The sequence below is a fragment of the Bombina bombina genome, chromosome 6 (assembly GCF_027579735.1).
Source record: "Bombina bombina isolate aBomBom1 chromosome 6, aBomBom1.pri, whole genome shotgun sequence".
Classification (NCBI taxonomy): Eukaryota; Metazoa; Chordata; class Amphibia; order Anura; family Bombinatoridae; genus Bombina; species Bombina bombina.
This window is the reverse complement of record NC_069504.1, coordinates 1,049,147,579-1,049,173,948: the sequence shown is the minus strand read 5'-3', so window position 1 is coordinate 1,049,173,948 and position 26,370 is coordinate 1,049,147,579. Positions and strand designations below refer to the sequence as shown.

Sequence of the window (26,370 nt, the reverse complement as noted above, 5' to 3'; positions counted from 1 at the left end):
ATCTAAATATTCTTCTCCCTCTAGGTTCAGAAGAACAAAAAAAAATAAATCATACACTATTTACCAAGTTAGGGTTGAAAATGTAGCTCTATTAAAAGAGCCTATGAACAAGTGAAGAGACTATTTAATCTGCAAGGTTTTATTTATAGGTCAATAGTTGACCTAATTAATAAATAGATTTTTGTTTCAGTTTAGGATATGGTTGTCCAGTCTACTTCTAGTGGATTAATTCTTGTCAAATTGCCTTCAAAAGAAACTGCAAATAATTAATTTTTTACATTTTTAAAAATGTTATTTATTTTGTAATTCTGGTACTCGCAACTAAAACTATACTATTTGCCAAAAGTCTTTAGAACCATAATTAGCAGCCCAGGTCATTATTTATAATTGCATTATTTTTTATATTCATCATATGATTGATGTTTGACCCTTAGAAAGATTATTGTTCATGTGGTAAGAACTTAAAGGGCCATAATACCCAAATGTTTAAACACTTGAAAGTGATGCAGTATTGCTGTAAAAAGCTGACTAGAAAATATCACCTGAACATATTAATGTAAAAAAAGAAAGATATTTTACCTCAAAAGTTCCCAAGTAGCCACATCCCATTGTAAAGGACTTCTAAGCAGCTTATTAGTATGTCTGTCCTGGGACAGCTAAGGGGATGAGCCTCGTGCACTCTCATATTATTTCCCTATTCAGGTTAAAGGAAGCTTACTATAAAATCTCATGAGAGTTACGTCAAATTTCATGAGATCACAGTAAAAGAGTTCATGACATCAGCACTGCTGATGATGATTGGCTGCAGTTTATTATTTCTTCTTTTTTTTTTACCTGCAGCTGGGAGCAGCTGAGTATAACTTTTTATACAGAACTTACCCTGCTGAGCTGAGGAGATTGTGAGGTAAAAACAGAATTTATGCTTACCTGATAAATTACTTTCTCCAACGGTGTGTCCGGTCCACGGCGTCATCCTTACTTGTGGGAATATCTCTTCCCCAACAGGAAATGGCAAAGAGTCCCAGCAAAGCTGGCCATATAGTCCCTCCTAGGCTCCGCCCACCCCAGTCATTCGACCGACGGACAGGAGGAAAAATATAGGAGAAACCATATGGTACCGTGGTGACTGTAGTTAGAGAAAACATAATTTATGCTTACCTGATAAATTCCTTTCTCCTGTAGTGTAGTCAGTCCACGGGTCATCCATTACTTATGGGATTATATCTCCTGCCTAACAGGAAGTGCAAGAGGATCACCCAAGCAGATCTGCTATATAGCTCCTCCCCTCTACGTCATACCCAGTCATTCGACCGAAACCAAACGAGAAAGGAGAAACTATACGGTGCAGTGGTGACTGGAGTTTAATTTAAAATTTAGACCTGCCGTAAAAACAGGGCGGGCCGTGGACTGACTACACTACAGGAGAAAGGAATTTATCAGGTAAGCATAAATTATGTTTTCTCCTGTTAAGTGTAGTCAGTCCACGGGTCATCCATTACTTATGGGATACCAATACCAAAGCTAAAAGTACACGGATGACGGGAGGGACAGGCAGGACCTTTACACGGAAGGAACCACTGCCTGAAGAACCTTTCTCCCAAAAACAGCCTCCGAAGAAGCAAAAGTGTCAAATTTGTAAAATTTTGAAAAGGTGTGAAGTGAAGACCAAGTTGCAGCCTTGCAAATCTGTTCAACAGAGGCCTCATTTTTAAAGGCCCAAGTGGAAGCCACAGCTCTGGTAGAATGAGCTGTAATTCTTTCAGGAGGCTGCTGTCCAGCAGTCTCATAGGCTAAACGTATTATGCTACGAAGCCAGAAGGAGAGAGAGGTAGCCGAAGCCTTTTGACCTCTCCTCTGTCCAGAATAAACGACAAACAGGGAAGAAGTTTGTCGAAAATCTTTAGTTGCCTGCAAATAGAATTTCAGGGCACGGACGACGTCCAGATTGTGCAGAAGTCGTTCCTTCTTTGAGGAAGGATTAGGGCACAATGAAGGAACAACAATCTCTTGATTGATATTCTTGTTAGTGACTACCTTAGGTAAGAACCCAGGTTTAGTACGCAGAACTACCTTGTCTGAATGAAAAATCAGATAAGGAGAATCACAATGTAAGGCTGATAACTCAGAGACTCTTCGAGCCGAGGAAATAGCCATTAAGAACAGAACTTTCCAAGATAACAGCTTGATATCAATGGAATGAAGGGGTTCAAACGGAACACCCTGTAAAACGTTAAGAACTAAGTTTAAGCTCCATGGCGGAGCAACAGTTTTAAACACAGGCTTAATCCTGGCCAAAGCCTGACAAAAAGCCTGAACGTCTGGAACTTCTGACAGACGCTTGTGTAAAAGAATGGACAGAGCTGAGATCTAGCAGATAAACCCTTTTCTAAGCCTTCTTGTAGAAAAGACAATATCCTAGGAATCCTAACCTTACTCCATGAGTAACTCTTGGATTCGCACCAATGTAAGTATTTACGCCATATTTTATGGTAAATTTTCCTGGTAACAGGTTTCCTAGCCTGTATTAAGGTATCAATCACTGACTCCGAGAATCCACGCTTTGATAGAATCAAGCGTTCAATCTCCATGCAGTCAGCCTCAGAGAAATTAGATTTGGATGTTTGAAAGGACCCTGAACCAGAAGGTCCTGTCTCAGAGGCAGAGACCATGGTGGACAGGACGACATGTCCACTAGATCTGCATACCAGGTCCTGCGTGGCCACGCAGGTGCTATTAGAATCACCGATGCTCTCTCCTGTTTGATCCTGGCAATCAGTCGAGGAAGTATCGGGAAGGGTGGAAACACATAAGCCATGTTGAAGACCCAAGGTGCTGTCAGAGCATCTATCAGAACCGCTCCCGGGTCCCTGGACCTTGATCCGTAACAAGGAAGCTTGGCGTTCTGGCGAGACGCCATGAGATCCAGATCTGGTTTGCCCCAACGCCGAAGCAGTTGTGCAAATATCTCCGGGTGAAGTTCCCACTCCCCCGGATGAAAAGTCTGGCGACTTAGGAAATCCACCTCCCAGTTCTCCACGCCTGGGATGTGGATCGCTGACAGGTGGCAAGAGTGAGACTCTGCCCAGCGAATTATCTTTGAGACTTCCATCATCGCTAGGGAACTCCTTGTCCCTCCCTGATGGTTGATGTAAGCCACAGTCGTGATGTTGTCCGACTGGAACCTGATGAACCTCAGAATTGCTAGCTGAGGCCAAGCCAGAAGAGCATTGAGAACTGCTCTTAATTCCAGAATGTTTATTGGAAGGAGACTCTCCTCCTGAGTCCATGATCCCTGAGCCTTCAGGGAATTCCAGACAGCGCCCCAACCTAGTAGGCTGGCGTCTGTTGTTACAATTGTCCAATCTGGCCTGCTGAAGGGCATCCCCCTGGACAGATGTGGCCGAGAAAGCCACCATAGAAGAGAATCTCTGGTCTCTTGATCCAGATTCAGCATAGGGGACAAATCTGAGTAATCCCCATTCCACTGACTTAGCATGCACAATTGTAGTGGTCTGAGATGCAGGCGTGCAAAAGGTACTATGTCCATTGCTGCTACCATTAAGCCGATTACCTCCATGCATTGAGCCACTGACGGGTGTTGAATGGAATGAAGGACACAGCAAGCATTTAGAAGTTTTGTTAACCTGTCTTCTGTCAGGTAAATTTTCATTTCTACAGAATCTATAAGAGTCCCCAAGAAGGGAACTCTTGTGAGTGGTAATAGAGAACTCTTTTCTACGTTCACCTTCCACCCATGCGACCTTAGAAATGCCAGAACCAACTCTGTATGAGACTTGGCAGTCTGGAAACTTGACGCTTGTATCAGAATGTCGTCTAGGTACGGAGCTACCGAAATTCCTCGCGGTCTTAGTACCGCCAGAAGAGAGCCCAGAACCTTTGTAAAGATTCTTGGAGCCGTGGCTAACCCGAAGGGAAGAGCTACAAACTGGTAATGCCTGTTTAGGAAGGCAAACCTTAGGTACCGATAATGATCCTTGTGAATCGGTATGTGAAGGTAGGCATCCTTTAAATCCACTGTGGTCATGTATTGACCCCTTTGGATCATAGGTAAGATTGTCCGAATAGTTTCCATTTTGAACGATGGAACTCTTAGGAATTTGTTTAGGATCTTTAAGTCCAAAATTGGTCTGAAGGTTCCCTCTTTTTTGGGAACCACAAACAGATTTGAGTAAAACCCTTGTCCGTGTTCCGACCGCGGAACTGGATGGATCACTCCCATTAGTAAAAGGTCTTGTACACAGTGTAGAAACGCTTCTCTCTTTATCTGGTTTGCTGACAACCTTGAAAGATGAAATCTCCCTTTTGGAGGAGAAGCTTTGAAGTCCAGAAGATATCCCTGAGATATGATCTCTAACGCCCAGGGATCCTGGACATCTCTTGCCCAAGCCTGGGCAAAGAGAGAAAGTCTGCCCCCCACTAGATTCGTTTCCCTCACTTCATGCTGTCTTAGGGGCAGCAGCAGGTTTTCTGGCCTGCTTGCCCTTGTTCCAGGACTGGTTAGGTTTCCAGCCCTGTCTGTAGCGAGCAACAGTTCCTTCCTGTTTTGGAGCGGAGGAAGTTGATGCTGCTCCTGCCTTGAAGTTACGAAAGGCACGAAAATTAGACTGTCTAGCCATTGGTTTGGCTCTGTCTTGAGGCAGGGCATGGCCCTTACCTCCAGTAATGTCAGCGATAATTTCTTTCAAACCGGGCCCGAATAATGTCTGCCCTTTGAAAGGTATGTTAAGCAATTTAGATTTAGAAGTCACATCGGCTGACCAGGATTTAAGCCACAGCGCTCTGCGCGCTTGAATGGCGAATCCGGAATTCTTAGCCGTAAGTTTAGTTAAGTGTACTACGGCATCGGAAATAAATGAATTAGCTAGCTTAAGGACTCTAAGCTTGTCTGTAATCTCATCCAATGTAGCTGAGCTAATGGTCTCTTCCAGAGACTCAAACCAGAATGCCGCCACAGCCGTGACAGGCGCAATGCATGCAAGGGGTTGTAATATAAAACCTTGTTGAACAAACATTTTCTTAAGGTAACCCTCTAACTTTTTATCCATTGGATCTGAAAAAGCACAGCTATCCTCCACCGGGATAGTGGTGCGCTTAGCCAGAGTAGAAACTGCTCCCTCCACCTTAGGGACCGTCTGCCATAAGTCCCGTGTGGTGGCGTCTATTGGAAACATTTTTCTAAATATAGGAGGGGGAGAAAAGGGCACACCAGGTCTATCCCACTCCTTGTTAATAATTTCTGTAAGCCTTTTAGGAATAGGAAAAACGTCAGTACACGTCGGTACCGCAAAATATTTATCCAGCCTACACATTTTCTCTGGAATTGCAACCGTGTTACAATCATTCAGAGCCGCTAATACCTCCCCTAGCAATACACGGAGGTTCTCAAGCTTAAATTTAAAATTTGAAATGTCTGAGTCCAGTTTACTTGGATCAGATCCGTCACCCACAGAATGAAGCTCTCCGTCCTCATGTTCTGCAAATTGTGACGCAGTATCAGACATGGCTCTAATATTATCAGCGCACTCTGTTCTCACCCCAGAGTGGTCGCGTTTACCCCTAAATTCTGGCAATTTAGATAATACTTCAGTCATAACATTAGCCATGTCTTGCAAAGTGATTTGTATGGGCCGCCCTGATGTACTTGGCACCACAATATCACGCACCTCCTGAGCGGGAGACGAAGGTACTGACACGTGAGGAGAGTTAGTCGGCATAACTTCCCCCTCGTTGTCTGGTGAAATTTTCTTTACATGTACAGATTGGCTTTTATTTAAAGTAGCATCAATGCAATTAGTACACAAATTTCTATTGGGCTCCACATTGGCCTTTAAACATATTGCACAAAGAGTTTCCTCTGTGTCAGACATGTTTAACAAACTAGCAATGAAACTAGCAAGCTTGGAAAATACTTTTGAAATAAATTTACAAGCAATATAAAAAACGTTACTGTGCCTTTAAGAAGCACAAATAAACTGTCACAGTTGAAATAACAATGAACCAAATTAGTTATAGCAACCAAATTTTCACAGTAAATGCATTAAGTTAACAAAGGATTGCACCCACCAGCAAATGGATGATTAACCCCTTAATACCCAAAAAAACGGATAACAGAATATAAACGTTTTATCACAGTCAAAAGCACAGTCTCACAGGTCTGCTGTGAGTGATTACTTCCCTCAAAACTAGTTTTGGAGACCCCTGAGCTCTGTAGAGACGTCCTGGATCATGGAGGAAGGAATAGGAAGACTGTGACTGAATTCTTACTGCGCAATAAAGCGCCAAAATAGGCCCCTCCCACTCATATTATAACAGTGGGGAAGCTCAGTAAACTGATTTTATTCATAAATAAACGACAGCCATGTGGAAAAATAATGCCCAAAAAGTTTTATCACCAAGTACCTCAGAGAAAAACGATTAACATGCCAGTAAACGTTTTAAAAATAAAATTATGAAATGATATTAATAAGCCTGCTGCTAGTCGCTTTCACTGCAGTGGGGGCTCAAATATAAGTTAAATGTATACAGTATTTTCTTAGTGAAGTTCCATTCCCCAGAAATACCTCAGTGTAAACATACATACATATCAGCCTGATACCAGTCGCTACTACTGCATTTAAGGCTGCACTTACATTATATGGGTATTAGCAGTATTTTCTCAGTCAATTCCATTCCTTAGAAAATAATATACTGCAACATACCTCCTTGCAGGTGAACCCTGCCCGCTGTCCCCTGTTCTGAAGTTACCTCACTCCTCAGAATGGCCGAGAACAGCAAATGGATCTTAGTTACGACCGCTAAGATCATACACAAACTCAGGTAGATTCTTCTTCTAATGCTGCCTGAGAAAAAACAACACACTCCGGTGCCGTTTAAAATAACAAACTTTTGATTGAAGATATAAAAACTAATTTTAATAACCACAGTCCTCTCACACGTCCTATCTATTAGTTAGGTGCAAGAGAATGACTGGGTATGACGTAGAGGGGAGGAGCTATATAGCAGCTCTGCTTGGGTGATCCTCTTGCACTTCCTGTTAGGGAGGAGATATAATCCCATAAGTAATGGATGACCCGTGGACTGACTACACTTAACAGGAGAAAATAATTCATCAGACCTGATTAAAAAACCAGGGCGGGCCGTGGACCGGACACACCGTTGGAGAAAGTAATTTATCAGGTAAGCATAAATTCTGTTTTCTCCAACATTGGTGTGTCCGGTCCACGGCGTCATCCTTACTTGTGGGAACCAATACCAAAGCTTTAGGACACGGATGAAGGGAGGGAGCAAATCAGGTTACCTAAACGGAAGGCACCACGGCTTGCAAAACCTTTCTCCCAAAAATAGCCTCCGAAGAAGCAAAAGTATCAAATTTGTAAAATTTGGCAAAAGTGTGCAGTGAAGACCAAGTCGCTGCCTTACATATCTGATCAACAGAAGCCTCCTTCTTGAAGGCCCATGTGGAAGCCACAGCCCTAGTGGAGTGAGCTGTGATTCTTTCAGGAGGCTGCCGTCCGGCAGTCTCGTAAGCCAATCGGATGATGCTTTTAAGCCAAAAAGAAAGAGAGGTAGAAGTCGCTTTTTGACCTCTCCTTTTACCAGAATAGACGACAAACAGAGAAGATGTTTGTCTGAAATCTTTTGTAGCTTCTAAATAGAATTTTAGAGCACGGACTACGTCCAAATTGTGTAACAAACGTTCCTTCTTTGAAACTGGATTCGGACACAAAGAAGGTACAACTATCTCCTGGTTAATATTTTTGTTAGAAACAACCTTTGGAAGGAAACCAGGCTTAGTACGCAAAACCACCTTATCTGCATGGAACACCAGATAGGGCGGAGAACACTGCAGAGCAGATAACTCTGAAACTCTTCTAGCAGAAGAAATAGCAACCAAAAACAAAACTTTCCAAGATAACAACTTAATATCTATGGAATGTAGAGGTTCAAACGGAACCCCTTGAAGAACTGAAAGAACTAGATTTAAACTCCAGGGAGGAGTCAAAGGTCTGTAAACAGGCTTGATCCTAACCAGAGCCTGAACAAATGCTTGAACATCTGGCACAGCTGCCAGTCTTTTGTGAAGTAAAACAGATAAAGCAGAGATCTGACCCTTCAGAGAACTCGCAGATAATTCTTTATCCAAACCTTCTTGTAGAAAGGAAAGAATCTTAGGAATTTTTACCTTATTCCAAGGGAATCCCTTGGATTCACACCAGCAGATATATCTTTTCCATATTTTACGGTAAATCTTTCTAGTTACCGGTTTTCTGGCCTGAACCAGAGTATCAATCACCGAATCTGAAAACCCACGCTTTGATAGAATCAAGCGTTCAATCTCCAAGCCGTCAGCTGGAGGGAGACCAGATTTGGATGTTCGAATGGACCCTGAACAAGAAGGTCCTGTCTCAAAAGGTAGCTTCCATGGTGGAACCGATGACATATTCACCAGGTCTGCATACCAAGTCCTGCGTGGCCACGCAGGAGCTATCAAGATCACCGAGACCCTCTCCTGTTTGATCCTGGCTACCAGCCTGGGAATGAGAGGAAAAGGTGGGAACACATAAGCTAGGTTGAAGGTCCAAGGCGCTACTAGTGCATCCACTAGAGTCGCCTTGGGATCCCTGGATCTGGACCCGTAGCAAGGAACCTTGAAGTTCTGACGAGACGCCATCAGATCCATGTCTGGAATGCCCCATAATTGAGTCAACTGGGCAAAAATCTCCGGGTGGAGTTCCCACTCCCCCGGATGGAATGTCCGACGACTCAGATAATCCGCTTCCCAGTTTTCCACACCTGGGATGTGGATCGCAGATAGATGGCAGGAGTGATTCTCCGCCCATTGTATTATTTTGGTTACTTCTTTCATCGCCAGGGAACTCCTTGTTCCCCCCTGATGATTGATATACGCAACAGTCGTCATGTTGTCTGATTGGAATCTTATGAATCTGGCCTTTGCAAGCTGAGGCCAAGCCCTGAGAGCATTGAATATCGCTCTTAGTTCCAGAATGTTTATCGGGAGAAGAGACTCTTCCCGAGACCATAGTCCCTGAGCTTTCAGGGATTCCCAGACCGCACCCCAGCCCACTAGACTGGCGTCGGTCGTGACAATGACCCACTCTGGTCTGCGGAAGCTCATTCCCTGGGATAGGTGGTCCAGGGACATCCACCAACGGAGTGAATCTCTGGTCTTCTGATCTACTTGAATCATTGGAGACAAGTCTGTATAGTCCCCATTCCACTGTTTCAGAATGCACAGTTGTAATGGTCTTAGATGAATTCGCGCAAAAGGAACTATGTCCAATGCTGCAACCATCAACCCTACTACTTCCATGCACTGAGCTATGGAAGGACGTGGAACAGAATGAAGAACTTGACAAGCGCTTAGAAGTTTTGACTTTCTGACATCTGTCAGAAAGATCCTCATTTCTAAGGAATCTATTATTGTTCCCAGGAAGGGAACTCTTGTTGACGGAGACAGAGAACTTTTTTCTATGTTCACCTTCCATCCGTGAGATCTGAGAAAGGCCAGAACGATGTCTGTATGAGCCTTTGCTTTTGAAAGGGACGACGCTTGTATTAGAATGTCGTCCAAGTATGGTACTACTGCAATGCCCCTCGGTCTTAGAACCGCTAGAAGGGACCCGAGTACCTTTGTGAAAATCCTTGGAGCAGTGGCTAATCCGAATGGGAGGGCCACAAACTGGAAATGTTTGTCCAGAAAGGCGAACCTTAGGAACTGATGATGTTCTTTGTGGATAGGAATATGTAGGTACGCATCCTTTAGATCCACGGTAGTCATAAATTGACCTTCCTGGATAGTGGGTAGAATCGTTCGAATGGTTTCCATTTTGAACGATGGTACCCTGAGAAATTTGTTTAGGATCTTTAAATCCAGAATTGGTCTGAAGGTTCCCTCTTTTTTGGGAACAACGAACAGATTTGAGTAAAATCCCATTCCTTGTTCCGTCAATGGAACTGGGTGTATCACTCCCATCTTTAGCAGGTCTTCTACACAATGTAAGAACGCCTGTCTCTTTATTTGGTTTGAGGATAAGTGAGACATGTGGAACCGTCCCCTTGGGGGTAGTTCCTTGAATTCTAGAAGATAACCCTGAGAAACTATTTCTAGCGTCCAGGGATCCTGAACATCTCTTGCCCAAGCCTGAGCAAAGAGAGAGAGTCTGCCCCCCACTAGATCCGGTCCCGGATCGGGGGCTACTCCTTCATGCTGTTTTGTTAGCGGTAGCAGGCTTCTTGGTCGGCTTACCCTTGTTCCAGCCTTGCATCGGTTTCCAGACTGGTTTGGACTGTGAGGCATTACCCTCTTGCTTAGAGGATGCAGAATTAGAGGCCGGTCCGTTCCTGAAATTACGAAAGGAACGAAAATTAGACTTATTCTTGGCCTTGAAAGGCCTATCTTGTGGGAGGGCGTGGCCCTTTCCCCCAGTGATGTCTGAGATAATCTCTTTCAATTCTGGTCCAAAGAGAGTTTAACCCTTGAAGGGGATGTTAAGCAATTTTGTCTTGGATGATACATCCGCTGACCAAGACTTTAGCCAAAGCGCTCTGCGCGCCACAATTGCAAACCCTGAATTTTTTGCCGCTAATCTAGCTAATTGCAAAGCGGCATCTAAAATAAAAGAGTTAGCCAACTTAAGTGCGTGAACTCTGTCCATAACCTCCTCATATGGAGTCTCTCTACTGAGCGACTTTTCTAGTTCCTCGAACCAGAACCACGCTGCTGTAGTGACAGGAACAATGCACGAAATGGGTTGTAGAAGGTAACCTTGCTGTACAAAAATCTTTTTAAGCAAACCTTCCAATTTTTTATCCATAGGATCTTTGAAAGCACAACTATCTTCGATAGGAATAGTAGTGCACTTGTTTAGAGTAGAAACTGCCCCCTCGACCTTAGGGACTGTCTGCCATAAGTCCTTTCTGGGGTCGACCATAGGAAATAATTTCTTAAATATAGGAGGTGGAACAAAAGGTATGCCGGGCTTCTCCCACTCCTTATTCACTATGTCAGCCACCCGCTTGGGTATAGGAAAAGCGTCGGGGTGCACCGGAACCTCTAGGAACTTGTCCATCTTGCATAATTTTTCTGGAATGACCAAGTTGTCACAATCATCCAGAGTAGATAACACCTCCTTAAGCAGTGCGCGGAGATGTTCTAATTTAAATTTAAATGTCACAACATCAGGTTCAGCCTGTTGAGAAATTTTTTCTGAATCTGAAATTTCCCCATCTGACAAAACCTCCCTCATGGCCCCTTCAGATTGGTGTGAGGGTATGACAGAACAATTAGCATCAGCGCCCTCCTGCTCTTCAGCGTTTAAAACAGAGCAATCGCGCTTTCTCTGATATGCAGGCATTTTGGATAAAATATTTGCTATGGAGTTATCCATTACAGCCGTCAATTGTTGCATGTTAATAAGCATTGGCGCGCTAGAAGTACTAGGGGCCTCCTGCGTGGGCAAAACTGGCGTAGACACAGAAGGAGATGATGTAGAACCATGTCTACTCCCTTCACTTGAGGAATCATCTTGGGCAATTTCATTATTTGTGGCAGTACTGTCCTTACTTTGTTTGGACGCTATGGCACAATTATCACACAATTTTGAAGGGGGAGACACATTGGCTTTCATACATATAGAACATAGCTTATCTGAAGGCACAGACATGTTAAACAGGCTTAAACTTGTCAATAAAGCACAAAAACCGTTTTAAAACAAAACCGTTACTGTCTCTTTAAATTTTAAACAGAGCACACTTTATTACTGAATATGTGAAAATATATGAAGGAATTGTTCAAAATTTACCAAAATTTCACCACAGTGTCTTAAAGCATTAAAAGTATTGCACACCAATTTTCAGAGCTTTAACCCTTAAAATAACGAAACCGGAGCCGGTTACAGATTTAACCCCTATACAGTCCCAGCTACAGCCTTTGCTGTGACTTTACCAAGCCCAGAGGGGAATACGATACCAAATGACGCCTTCTAGGAACTTTTCCAACTACTCACAGGTCCTCACACATGCATCTGCATGTCTTGCACTCAAAAACAACTGCGCAGTAATGGCGCGAAAATGAGGCTCAGCCTACAACTGGGAAGGCCCTCCCTGACTGGAAAAGGTGTCTAACATAGTGCCTGCCGTTAAAAAACGTTCCCCAAGTTTATAAGTATGAATTATCAGCATAAACATGTATAAAATGTCCAAATAAAGCAATCGATTTAGCCCATAAAAGTGTCTACCAGTTTTATAGCCCATATTAAGCCCTTTATTCTGTTTGAGACTAAGAAAATGGCTTACCGGTCCCCATGAGGGGAAATGACAGCCTTCCAGCATTACACAGTCTTGTTAGAAATATGGCTAGTCATACCTTAAGCAGAAAAGTCTGCTAACTGTTTCCCCCAACTGAAGTTACTTCATCTCAACAGTCCTATGTGGAAACAGCAATCGATTTTAGTTACTGTCTGCTAAAATCATCTTCCTCTCACAAACAGAATTCTTCATCCTTTTCTGTTTCAGAGTAAATAGTACATACCAGCACTATTTTAAAATAACAAACTCTTGATAGTAGAATAAAAAAACTACAACTAAACACCACATACTCTTAACCATCTCCGTGGAGATGTTGCCTGTGCAACGGCAAAGAGAATGACTGGGGTGGGCGGAGCCTAGGAGGGACTATATGGCCAGCTTTGCTGGGACTCTTTGCCATTTCCTGTTGGGGAAGAGATATTCCCACAAGTAAGGATGACGCCGTGGACCGGACACACCAATGTTGGAGAAATATCTTCCTTTTTTACATAGAGATGCTCAGGTGATATTTTCCTGTCAGCTTTTTACAGTTATACTGCATCAGTTTCAAGTGATTTAACATATGAGTATTATGTCCCTTTAAGTTCAAAGGATTAAAAGAACAAAACTAAGGTAATTTAAAAAGGGACCCAGCATTCCCTTTTTATTTCATTAGAACTACACCGGATATGAAAAAAAAAAAATCTTGAAAGTTAAACTAAGCAAGCACTTATTTATGATTCATCTTTCACATCCACAGTTAAGATTTCATATGTCCTCCCACTGGGGTTCTCTCTGAAGGTCTTTTGGACAGTGCTTCAGGATCTTGTGGATCTGGAAGAACTCGGTCCTGTTTCCAGTCCGTTGCAAGTGCAGGACATTTTCTTCATTTTGGCTAAATATCAAACTTTTTTTTTTTTTTAAAAGACTAATCAATTATGTGAAAGTTGACAATTTGTCAGTTTATAACCATGATGCATCTAAATAAAGCTTATGCTTTGCTCCCTATACTTTACTATACTTTTCTTTTTTTTTTATTCAACTTGACCATTGGTCCAAGAATAAGTTCTAGCACAAATGCGGACAAAGATCATGTTACATAGTATTTCTGTCACTATATATGGACATAATGCTCACCCCACAACTAAGGTAATTCAGGTGGTACAGCATTTTGTATAGCATATCAATCTTTTCAAATGTTAACTATTTAGCTTAAAGTAAGTTTATTTACAGGGAATAGTTTATGGACATCGGTCTACCAGAGCCAAAGACTTCCAAACATTCAGTAATCTCTACAATATACAGACTCCTTTTGAATATAACCTCAGACAGGTCCCCTAGATGAGAGAGCTTTTGGCTTAGGAAACCTTTTAAACAGTATCCACAACACCATTTAATGGAAGTTCCTGCCTCACCTTAAATAACTGCTTCTCCACATCTTTCAGTCGCTGCCTAAGAAGCTTTATGTCTGTCTTAAAGCCTTCTACTTCCATGTTTCGTCGTTTTTCCAGTGCCTCATAACGCTTTGTCATTAGCTGCAGACGCTTGGCAACCTTGCCAGATCGCTCCTGAAAGAAGAAATTTAATAGTAAAAATTGACATAGGAATGAATAGGGAGGTATTATTTTTGAATAAGGTTTCACAGGTGCACAGTGGTACTAAAAGCATTAGAAATAGATGAACAAGTACAAACTGATAAGACTATGAAACTGGGAGGCTTAATCTAGTTTGCCCTGTCTGCCCGATCTTAGGTTTAGCTAGTTTTCAGGATAACATTATGGATACATCAGCAATGTAAAATTAACTTTATAACATATGGATATTAAAATAGAAAATTTAAAAATAATATTATTTGAATGGGAATTGAGAAATATATAGAAAACTTGAGAGCCCAACAGAATATTGAGAAGCCTTCCAAAAATGTTTAGAAATTATGGAAAGATTTTATAAAAAATATGTGTACAATAATCCACAGTTAGCAGCCAGAGGTAAAATTTTGGGAGCCGACTACCATTGGTTCCTGGAAATTCTTGTAATTCATTTAAAAGTAATTTACCAAGTCAATAATACCAAATCATTCTACTCTACCTCTTATTTGCATCTGTTTATCATAAAACATCCCTTATATCAGACATGCAAACAGTTCAATCATTAATGGCAGAACATACTATATATGTTTTTTTGTCTACATATACTCATCGTACATGGTAATAAAAAAAAACCCGCCCAGTAATTAAGTATAAGAACACATTTATTCTAGGACAAATGTCTGTGAACAGATAAGTAAATTCATGGATGTGTACATAAAAATATACATAATTTAAAAAAACAAAAAAGGCAGTAGAGAGGTAAAAATACCACCTTGTCATTGCCTCTTATTAATTTTATTATACAAAGAACTATTGTATAATCATTGTTTTTCAATAAACACTGTGTAATTCAATATTCAGTGTTGACAAAACATCTGAGCTCCTCTCACAAAACCAAAAGGAGTCTGAGATTAAAATATTTATGCATAATCTGGACACTAGACAAACCATTGAAAGAAAATTGTATTTACAAATATTAACCTGACTATAAAATGTACACAAAAGTTTATTGTATGTTGCATCTAAAAATGACATGTTCCTATGCCATGAAAAAACGGAACCAATAAAACAGTAAGCATTTTATGCATTAGCCAATGAACAATCAATCCTTAGGACGATTTGTACACAGACATGCATTGTATACCTTACGGCAAGAGCAATGTTTTTCTCTTCAGTTTGTGATCATGTGCCTACATCCCATCTGTAGAGGTATCGGAGTCTGATAAATAAGCATAATAGCCCTACTGATAATTGTAGAAGCAAAAAGTACCCCTGTACAAAATTATGGATTACACAATGAGTTAATCTGCATCTAAAATGACCTACACAACTATTTGTTCTTTTGCTTACCTTAAATATTTCACGCCCTACATCACCCTCTTCCCGAATTTGTGCCAGCTCATCTTCCAGAGCTACACATTGCTCTCGGTACATGTCCGACAACTTTTGGGCCTGGGCAAGTTGCTCTGCCATCGCCTGATGAGGAGAAATGGGGGGGTATATTGGTATATGTGTATACTAAAACATTTATTATTCAATACAATTAAACCATTAATTATGCTATACAACAATTTGACCAGTCTCAGTACTATTAGTTGCTAATCATAAAATCAATCATGGATCCATGTGATATGTGACCTGTCATATAAGGCAATTTAAACGATAAAAAACAGAATTAAAACAAATATAAAGGTAAATTCAGTCAGGCCTTGACTAAATACAATATATCCTATAGTATGCGAAAGATGTCCGTTTAATTATCTCTCAGTCCAAAATGTTTATGGAGATTGCATGTGAATCCTCACAAATAAGGTAAAATCTTTGCTTTATAGTGCAATAACGTGTCAAAGGTAATAATCCAAAACCATGTGAAGTGACCAAATCCAAATGTCAAGAAATAAAATATCTCCAAAAATCCTATGGTGAGTGTGAGTGAAAAATGTGTTCTCAAAAAAAAAATACCAAAAATCAGAAATAACAAAAAAATAAAAATATATCAGAAAAAAGTAAAAAACTAAAAAATTGTTAAATATCAAAGTTTGAAAGATGCAAAAAAATACTGTATGGTGCTCCTTAATTAGGTGAGTTCTAATGGAATATGTGATCCTAAAGAAGGTAGCAATAATCCAAAGTGTCCTGATTAATCAAAAATAGACAAAGTACCTACGACCCGGGCGAAGTGGTCCTCCAGACGGTGTATTGGGTGGGTTTTAGAGTAGGGTTGGTTGTGTGGGTGGTGGGTTTTAATGTGGGGGGGGGGGGGGGAGAATTGTAATTTTTTTACAGGTAAAGGAAGGAGCTGATTACTTTGGGGCAATGCACCGCAAAAGGCCCTTTTAAGGGCTATTTGTAATTTAGTGTAGGGTAGGGCTTTTTTTATTTGGGGGGGCTTTTTTTATTTGTTAGGGGGATTAGATTAGGTGTAATTGGTTTAAAAATCTTGTAATTTGTTTATTATTTTCTGTAATTTAGTGTTTTTTTTTGTACTTTAGCCAATTTTATTTAATTGTATTTAACTGTATTTAATTTAGGGAATTAATTTAATTATAGTGTAGTGTTAGGTGTAATTGTAACTTAGGTTAGGTTTTATTTTACAGGTACTTTTGTATTTATTTTAGCTAGGTAGCTATTAAATAGTTAATAACTAGTAAGTATTCTACCTAGTTAAAATAAATACAAACTTGTCTGTAAAATAAAAATAAATCCTAAAATAGCTACAATGTAACTATTAGTTATATTGTAGCTAGCATAGGGTTTATTTTACAGGTAAGTAGTTTAGTTTTAAATAGGAATAATTTAGTTAATGATAGGAATATATATTTTGATTTCTTTTAATTATATTTAAGTTAGGGGGTGTTAGGGTTAGACTAAGGTTTAGGGGTTAATAACTTTAATATAGTGGCGGCAACATTGGGGACAGCAGATTAGGGGTTAACAAAAGTAGGTAGGTGGCGACGATGTTAGGGCCGGCAGATTAGGTGTTAATAATATTTAACTAATGTTTGCGAGGCAGGAGTGCGGCGGTTTAGGGGTTAATAAGTTTATTATAGTGGCGGCAGCAACGATGTTGGGGGCGGCAGATTAGGGGTTCATAAGTATAATGTAGGTGGTGGCGGTGTCCCGAGCGCAAGATTAGGGGTTAATAATTCTAATGTAGGGTTCGGCGATGTCGGGGACGGCAGATTAGGGGTTAATAAGTGTAAGATTAAGGGTGTTTAGACTCGGGGTTCATGTTAGGGTGTTAGGTGTAGACATAAAATATATGTTTCCCCATAGGAATCTATGGGGCTGCGTTACTGAGTTTTACGCTGCTTTTTTGCAGGTGTTAGACTTTTTTTTCAGCCGACTCTCCCCGTTGATTCCTATGGGGAAATCGTGCACGAGCACGTACGACCAGCTCACCGCTGACTTAAGCAGCGCTGGTATTGGAGTGCGGTAATGAGCAAAATTTTGCTCAACGCTCACTTCTTGTCTTTTAACAACGGGTTTGTAAAAATCTGTAATACCAGCGCTGCAAGTAAGTGAGCGGTGAGACAAAACTGCTCGTTAGCACCGAATAGCCTCTAGCGCAAAACTCGTAATCTGGGCCTTTGTTTTCGGGAAAACATGACATTACCTACTTCTTTACTACTGTTCATTATTCTGAAATATTAAATGATGCTGGTTTCTGTGAAATGAATAATTTCATACAGCAAACTTATCTAAGGGCAGTAATGCAATGACATACTTAGCTGTTTCTTCTGGTCTGCCAACATCTCCCATGCTATATCTCCTATATTTAAAAGCACCCATTGCTTTCACTGACCTACTAATATTAAGAAGCACAGCTCAGATAGCAACCAGAAAGAAATTGCATTAAAAAGCAATGCTTCATGTTACAATGAACTATTTCACTACACTGTTAGTCTATTCCATCAGGGCAGAAGTAATAAAAGGAACAGTAAGCACAGTTTGCAGGCACTTATTAGAGGAGATTCTTTAGCTATTACAATAATGTCACCTTTACTTCCTCACAACGTGAATGACGAGCCTCTTTGTCAGCAAGAGAAAGTTTCAGGACTTCTCTCTCATGCTCTCTCTCAAGCCTTCTCTCCCGCTCTGGGTCACAGCTCTGAGACAGTTGGTCTCGGCACCTATCTAACTCCCGCAGTAGCCGGTCTTTATCAGCCATCCAAGACTTCTCATTGTTGCGGCCTTCGTATTTCAGCTGCAGGAAGTCACGGGTGCTCTCATACAGCAGATTCTGGGTCTTATGCAACCTAAGTAAAAAAAGAGAGATTATTACGAGTCTGGCATCAGCAAACAAAGTATTTAAGCTGCACTAGTAGCCTAATGCAGTGGGTGCTAGGAATATAAAAGCCATGTCACGCTGGGCAATGAAATGCTGTACTTGCATACTGCAGTGCCAACTACTGGTAATTAAGTATGAATAAAAGAAGATTTTAAAATAAATAAACACTACCATCAAATGTTTTAGAACACCAAGTTGAATGAATAACCTGAAATGTCACAACGGTAAGCAGTAAACTGCAAGAGGTTAAAGAAACACGTTTAGGTTAGCAATAAGTGTTTTTTTTTTATCTGTACATTTCAGAGGTAATGGGTTAATAACTTACAGCTGTTCAGTTTTCAAGGCCTGATTTACTTTCATTGCAACAGAAAAGGTGTCCTGACTTTTGCTGATCACTTATTACTAATACAGACTGGAGGAAGGGCTTATGGACCGATCAATCAAAATCTGAAATCTTTATTTCATCACCCAGGTTATTGTGCAGCTTCGGTTTAGGTGACAGGAGGAAGCATGGTGGTCTGTGGCTTTTGCTGGCTTAAAGAGTCAGTGACTTGGATTGAGTGGCACCCTTACCCAAAAAGACTACTACAGCCCTTCGCAGTACCATGCAATACACTGATATATGCTTGGTAGTTCCAGGGTTTATTTTACAGAAAAATAATCTCCAAAAACATTCTCAAGAATATGTTGAAACTAACTTAGAAGAAAATAACACAGTAGGCTTCAAATCATGTAATGGCCAGCACAGTCTACAGACTTAAAACCAATAGTGCTGGTTTGGGATGAGCTGGACAGAATGGTGAAAGCATAGCAAGCTACAAGTGCAACACATTTGTGAGACAGTGTTGGGAAGAACTTTACAAATAATATTTAATTTCCATTGTGGAAAGAATGCTACAAAAGGTGGCTACTTTGATGAGTCAAAAACTTTGGATTAGAGATAATGATTCCATTATTTATTTTTATTTCCAACTGTTTATTTTTTCTATGCTTTGATTTCAAAGTACATTTTAAACTGCACCGATTTAAAAAAAAAAAAAAAAAAAAGTGAGCTAAAACGTTTTGACTGATAGTTTATGTATTTTTAATGAGCACTTTGATGCTCACTTTACTTAGCAATAAAGGATTTCATAATTAACATGCACCCACTTTTCTGTTATTGCTTTGATCTTATCTTGGTCCCTTTGGTGCTGCACCTGAGATTCTTCCATTCGTATCCTCCGGTCGTCCAACAAAGATTCTACTTGCTCCTTGGACAGTCGTGTCTGCTCCTCTAGCTGCGCCTGAAGAGCCTCCACCTGTGGTTTATTTAAAAAAAATCAAAATAAAATCAATTACAGTGTCTTGTGCAGTAACAATTTTGCTGTATGTAATATTAAAAAGCTGGTAAATTATATAACAGGGTGTAACTCAAGGTGAATAGATGTTTATTAGTCAAAACAAAGATCCATTTTTTCATTAAAGGCCCAGAAGGACTATAGCTTGATACTCATAACGCTCTTTAGAAAAGACTTGTACTACACAAGGTAGAAACTGATAATATTTTTAGTAACCCAAAATATTCATAACTCATCTCTCACCTGTAGCACAAGAGTTTGGGTATCTCTTTCTTGAACCCTGGTTTTATCTTCCTTTTCAGTGGATTTAATTGTGGTTCTCTTACTGCCTGTGTTAGAAAGACAAGATTGTGTCAGATAAACTTTTTACAACGAGCGAGATCACAGTAAAGCTAGTTTTAGCTACATAGTCTAAGACTTCTATTCACTTGGGGAGACAGAACAACGACATAATGAACATAATCACCACTTAAAGGAACAGTAAACACAGCAGATTTGCATAATCAACAAATGCAAGATAACAAGACAATACAATAGCATTTTCTCTGAATTTCAAATGAGTAGTAGATTCTTTTCTAACACATTTCAAAGTTATGTATATTTCCACTGCCCCTGTACCCTGTGATAGCAATCAGCCAATCACAAATGCATATACGTATAGTCCAAGTTCTTGCACATGCTCAGTAGGAGCTGGTGACTCAAATTTTTTTTTTTTTTTAATGGAAGTTAATTGGAAAGTTGTTTAAAATTACATGCTGTATCCGAATAAGGAAAATTTAATAAAACCTGAGAGTCCCTTTAAACCCCTCAAGAGCAACATATCCTCCAGAACTCCAGAGTGAAAAGGGAACACCCTAAGCGATAACAAGTATGTACACTACACATACAGTAGCAAACAGATTTTGTGTTGCTAGAAGTCAAACTTAAGTTATGTCCTCTATGTTTTACACCATTTGCTCTGCCTTTATTTCATCTTTTCACTGCTGTTTATTTCATATGGTTGAAAATAACGAGATCCATGTGATAGTGGGAGTGGGTTCTCCCAAGAACCTTTCTAAAGGGTGTACCACCCAGCTGATTTTATGGACCACCTAGCTAAAATTGTAGCCAAAAATATTCTTAAATGACCGAATATTTAAAAAAAAAAAAAAAAAACAATTTATGCTTACCTGATAAATTTATTTCTCTTGTAGTGTATCCAGTCCACGGATCATCCATTACTTATGGGATATTAACTCCTCCCCAACAGGAAGTGCAAGAGGATTCACCCAGCAGAGCTGCTATATAGCTCCTCCCCTAACTGCCATTACCAGTCATTCGACCGAAAACATGCAGAGAAAGGAAAACCATAGGGTGCAGTGGTGACTGTAGTTTAATGGAAAAATTACCTGCCTTAAAGTGACAGGGCGGGCCGTGGACTGGATACACTACAAGAGAAATAAATTTATCAGGTAAGCATAAATTATGTTTTCTCTTGTTAAGTGTATCCAGTCCACGGATCATCCATTACTTATGGGATACCAATACCAAAGCTAAAGTACACGGATGACGAGAGGGACAGGCAGGCTCTTTATACGGAAGGAACCACTGCCTGAAGAACCTTTCTCCCAAAAAAACAGCCTCCGAAGAAGCAAAAGTGTCAAATTTGTAAAATTTGGAAAAAGTATGAAGAGAAGACCAAGTTGCAGCCTTGCAAATCTGTTCAACAGAAGCCTCATTCTTAAAGGCCCAAGTGGAAGCCACAGCTCTAGTAGAATGTGCTGTAATTCTTTCAGGAGGCTGCTGTCCAGCAGTCTCATAGGCTAACCGTATTATGCTACGAAGCCAAAAGGAGAGAGAGGTAGCCAAAGCTTTTTGACCTCTCCTCTGACCAGAATAAACGACAAACAGGGAAGACGTTTGTCGAAAATCCTTAGTTGCCTGTAGATAAAATTTCAGGGCACGGACTACATCTAGATTGTGTAGCAGACGTTCCTTTTTCGAAGAAGGATTAGGACACAAAGATGGAACCACAATCTCTTGATTGATATTCCTGTTAGTGACCACCTTAGGTAGGAACCCAGGTTTAGTACGCAGAACTACCTTGTCTGAATGAAAAATCAGATAAGGAGAATCACAATGTAAGGCAGATAACTCAGAGACTCTTCGAGCCGAGGAAATCGCCATTAAAAACAGAACTTTCCAAGATAACAACTTGATATCAATGGAATGAAGGGGTTCAAACGGAACCCCCTGTAAAACATTAAGAACTAAGTTCAAACTCCATGGTGGAGCAACAGTTTTAAACACAGGCTTGATCCTAGCTAAAGCCTGACAAAAAGCTTGAACGTCCGGAACTTCTGACAGACGTTTGTGTAAAAGAATGGACAGAGCTGAAATCTGTCCCTTTAAGGAACTAGCGGATAAACCCTTTTCTAAACCTTCTTGTAGAAAAGACAATATCCTCGGAATCCTAACCTTACTCCATGAGTAACTCTTGGATTCGCACCAATATAAGTATTTGCGCCATATCTTATGGTAAATCTTTCTGGTAACAGGCTTCCTAGCCTGTATTAAGGTATCAATAACTGACTCAGAAAAACCACGTTTTGATAAAATCAAGCGTTCAAGTCAGCTTCAGAGAAATTAGATTTTGATGTTTGAAGGGACCCTGGATCAGAAGGTCCTGTTTCAGAGGTAGCGACCAAGGTGGACAGGATGACATGTCCACTAGATCTGCATACCAAGTCCTGCGTGGCCATGCAGGCGCTATTAGAATCACTGATGCTCTCTCCTGTTTGATTCTGGCAATCAATCGAGGAAGCATCGGGAAGGGTGGAAACACATAAGCCATCCCGAAGGTCCAAGGTGCTGTCAAAGCATCCATCAGAACCGCTCCCGGATCCCTGGATCTGGACCCGTAACGAGGAAGCTTGGCGTTCTGTCGAGACGCCATGAGATCTATCTCTGGTTTGCCCCAACGTCGAAGTATTTGGGCAAAGACCTCCGGATGAAGTTCCCACTCCCCCGGATGAAAAGTCTGACGACTTAAGAAATCCGCCTCCCAGTTCTCCACTCCCGGGATGTGGATTGCTGACAGGTGGCAAGAGTGAGACTCTGCCCAGCGAATTATCTTTGATACTTCCATCATTGCTAGGGAGCTTCTTGTCCCTCCCTGATGGTTGATGTAAGCTACAGTCGTGATGTTGTCCGACTGAAACCTGATGAACCCCCGAGTTGTTAACTGGGGCCAAGCCAGAAGGGCATTGAGAACTGCTCTCAATTCCAGAATGTTTATTGGTAGGAGACTCTCCTCCTGATTCCATTGTCCCTGAGCCTTCAGAGAATTCCAGACAGCGCCCCAACCTAGTAGGCTGGCGTCTGTTGTTACAATTGTCCAGTCCGGCCTGCTGAATGGCATCCCCCTGGACAGATGTGGCCGAGAAAGCCACCATAGAAGAGAATTTCTGGTCTCTTGATCCAGATTCAGAATAGGGGACAAGTCTGAGTAATCCCCATTCCACTGACTTAGCATGCACAATTGCAGCGGTCTGAGATGTAGGCGTGCAAAGGGTACTATGTCCATTGCTGCTACCATTAAGCCGATCACCTCCATGCATTGAGCTACTGACGGGTGTTGAATGGAATGAAGGACACGGCATGCATTTTGAAGCTTTGTTAACCTGTCTTCTGTCAGGTAAATCTTCATTTCTACAGAATCTATAAGAGTCCCCAAGAAGGGAACTCTTGTGAGTGGAAAGAGAGAACTCTTCTTTTCGTTCACCTTCCATCCATGCGACCTTAGAAATGCCAGTACTAACTCTGTATGAGACTTGGCAGTTTGAAAGCTTGAAGCTTGTATCAGAATGTCGTCTAGGTACGGAGCTACCGCAATTCCTCGCGGTCTTAGTACCGCCAGAAGAGCACCCAGAACCTTTGTGAAGATTCTCGGAGCCGTAGCCAATCCGAATGGAAGAGCTACAAACTGGTAATGCCTGTCTAGAAAGGCAAACCTTAGATACCGGTAATGATCTTTGTGAATCGGTATGTGAAGGTAAGCATCCTTTAAATCCACTGTGGTCATGTACTGACCCTTTTGGATCATGGGTAAAATTGTCCGAATAGTTTCCATTTTGAACGATGGAACTCTTAGGAATTTGTTTAGGATCTTTAAATCCAAGATTGGCCTGAAAGTTCCCTCTTTTTTGGGAACCACAAACAGATTTGAGTAAAACCCTTGTCCTTGTTCCGACCGCGGAACCGGATGGATCACTCCCATTAATAAAAGATCTTGTACGCAGCGTAGAAACGCCTCTTTCTTTATTTGGTTTGTTGACAACCTTGACAGATGAAATCTCCCTCTTGGGGGAGAGAATTTGAAGTCTAGAAGGTATCCCTGAGATATGATCTCTAACGCCCAGGGATCCTGGACATCTCTTGCCCAAGCCTGGGCGAAGAGAGAAAGTCTGCCCCCCACTAGATCCGTTCCCGGATCGGGGGCCCTCGATTCATGCCGTCTTAGGGGCAGCAGCAGGTTTCCTGGCCTGCTTGCCCTTGTTCCAGGACTGGTTAGGTCTCCAGCCTTGTCTGTAGCGAGCAACAGCTCCTTCCTGTTTTGGTGCAGAGGAAGTTGATGCTGCTCCTGCTTTGAAATTACGAAAGGAACGAAAATTAGACTGTCTAGCCTTAGGTTTGGCTCTGTCTTGAGGCAGGGCATGGCCTTTACCTCCTGTAATGTCAGCGATAATTTCTTTCAACCCGGGCCTGAATAAGGTCTGCCCTTTGAAAGGTATATTAAGCAATTTAGATTTAGAAGTAACGTCAGCTGACCAGGATTTTAGCCACAGTGCTCTGCGTGCCTGAATGGCGAATCCGGAATTCTTAGCCGTAAGTTTAGTTAAATGTACTACGGCATCTGAAATAAATGAGTTAGCTAACTTAAGGGCTTTAAGCTTGTGTGTAATCTCATCTAATGGAGCTGATTCAAGTGTCTCTTCCAGAGACTCAAACCAAAATGCTGCTGCAGCCGTGACAGGCGCAATGCATGCAAGAGGTTGCAATATAAAACCTTGTTGAACAAACATTTTCTTAAGGTAACCCTCTAACTTTTTATCCATTGGATCTGAAAAGGCACAGCTATCCTCCACCGGGATAGTGGTACGCTTAGCTAAAGTAGAAACTGCTCCCTCCACCTTAGGGACCGTTTGCCTTAAGTCCTGTGTGGTGGCGTCTATTGGAAACATCTTTCTAAATATCGGAGGGGGTGAGAACGGCACACCGGGTCTATCCCACTCCTTAGTAACAATTTCAGTAAGTCTCTTAGGTATAGGAAAAACGTCAGTACTCGCCGGTACCGCAAAATATTTATCCAACCTACACATTTTCTCTGGTATTGCAACTGTGTTACAATCATTCAGAGCCGCTAACACCTCCCCTAGTAATACACGGAGGTTTTCCAGCTTAAATTTAAAATTTGAAATATCTGAATCCAGTTTGTTTGGATCAGAACCGTCACCCGCAGAATGAAGCTCTCCGTCCTCATGTTCTGCAAATTGTGACGCAGTGTCTGACATGGCCCTAATATTATCAGCGCACTCTGTTCTCACCCCAGAGTGATCACGCTTACCTCTTAGTTCTGGTAATTTAGCCAAAACTTCAGTCATAACAGTAGCCATATCCTGTAATTTGATTTGTAATGGCCGCCCAGATGTACTCGGCGCTACAATATCACGCACCTCCCGAGCGGGAGATGCAGGTACTGACACGTGAGGCGAGTTAGTCGGCATAACTCTCCCCTCGTTGTTTGGTGAAATATGTTCAATTTGTACAGATTGACTTTTATTTAAAGTAGCATCAATACAGTTAGTACATAAATTTCTATTGGGCTCCACTTTGGCTTTAGCACATATAGCACAGATATCTTCCTCTGAATCAGACATGTTTAACACACTAGCAAATAAACTAGCAACTTGGAAATACTTTTCAAGTAATTTACTATAATACTAGTCCTAAAGCCCGTTCACACGGGCCATTTTTTGCAGTACAGGGGTCCCACCCCTGGCGTTCTCTCCCTCCCACTCTCTTTTGCTTTCTCTCTCTCCCCCCTCTCTTTTGCGCTCTCTACCCCTCTCTCTCTCTCCATCTCCCCCCCTCTCTCTCTCTCTCCCCCCTCTCTCTCCCCCCTTTCTCTCTCTCTCCCCTCTCTCTATCTCACCCCTCTCTCTCTCCCCTCTCTCTATCTCCCCTCTATCTCTCTCTCTCCCCCCCCCTCTCTCTCTCGCCTCTCTCTTTCTCTCTCCCCTCTCTCTGTCTCTCTCTCTCTCCCCTCTATCTCTCTCCCCTCTATATCTCTCTCTCCCTCTCCCCCCTCTCTCTCTCTCCCCCCCTCTCTCTCCCCCCTCTCTCTCTCACCTCTCTCTCCCTCCCCTCTCTCCCTCCCTCTCTCCCCCCCCTCTCCCCTCTCTCCCCCCTCTCTCTCTCTCTCCCCCTCTCTTTCTCTCTCCCCCTCTCTCTCCCCCTCTCTCTCCCCCCTCTCTCTCTCTCTCTCTCTCCCCTCTCTCTCTCTCTCTCCCCCCCCCCCTCTCTCTCTCTCCCCCCTCTCTCTCTCTCTCTCCCCCCCTCTCTCTCTCTTCTCTCTCTCTTTCTCCCCCCCCTCTCTCTCTCTCTCTCTCTCTCTCTCTCTCTTGCCCCTCTATCTCTCCCCCCCTCTCTCTCCCCTCTCTCTCTCTCCCCTCTCTCTGTGTCTCTCCTCTCTCTCTATCTCTCTCCCCTCTCTCTCTCCCCTCCCCCTTCTCTCTCTCTCCCTCTCTCTCTCTCCCCCTCTCTCTCTCATTCTCTCTCTCCTCTC

At 41.8% G+C, this 26,370-nt stretch overlaps 1 protein-coding gene across 1 annotated transcript in view; it reads right to left on the bottom strand.

Annotated features, from left to right (window-relative positions):
* The window catches only part of CCDC77 (coiled-coil domain containing 77), a 133,886-nt gene that overhangs the window by 21,982 nt on the left and 85,534 nt on the right, over positions 1-26,370 (bottom strand). Inside the window, exons 7-11 of the mRNA XM_053718827.1 lie at positions 19,788-19,873; positions 19,357-19,505; positions 17,917-18,175; positions 15,267-15,392; positions 13,743-13,895 (exon numbers count right to left, since the gene is read on the bottom strand). Of these exons, the coding sequence (XP_053574802.1) occupies positions 13,743-13,895; positions 15,267-15,392; positions 17,917-18,175; positions 19,357-19,505; positions 19,788-19,873 (773 nt within the window). The remainder of the gene's footprint in view (positions 1-13,742; positions 13,896-15,266; positions 15,393-17,916; positions 18,176-19,356; positions 19,506-19,787; positions 19,874-26,370) is intronic.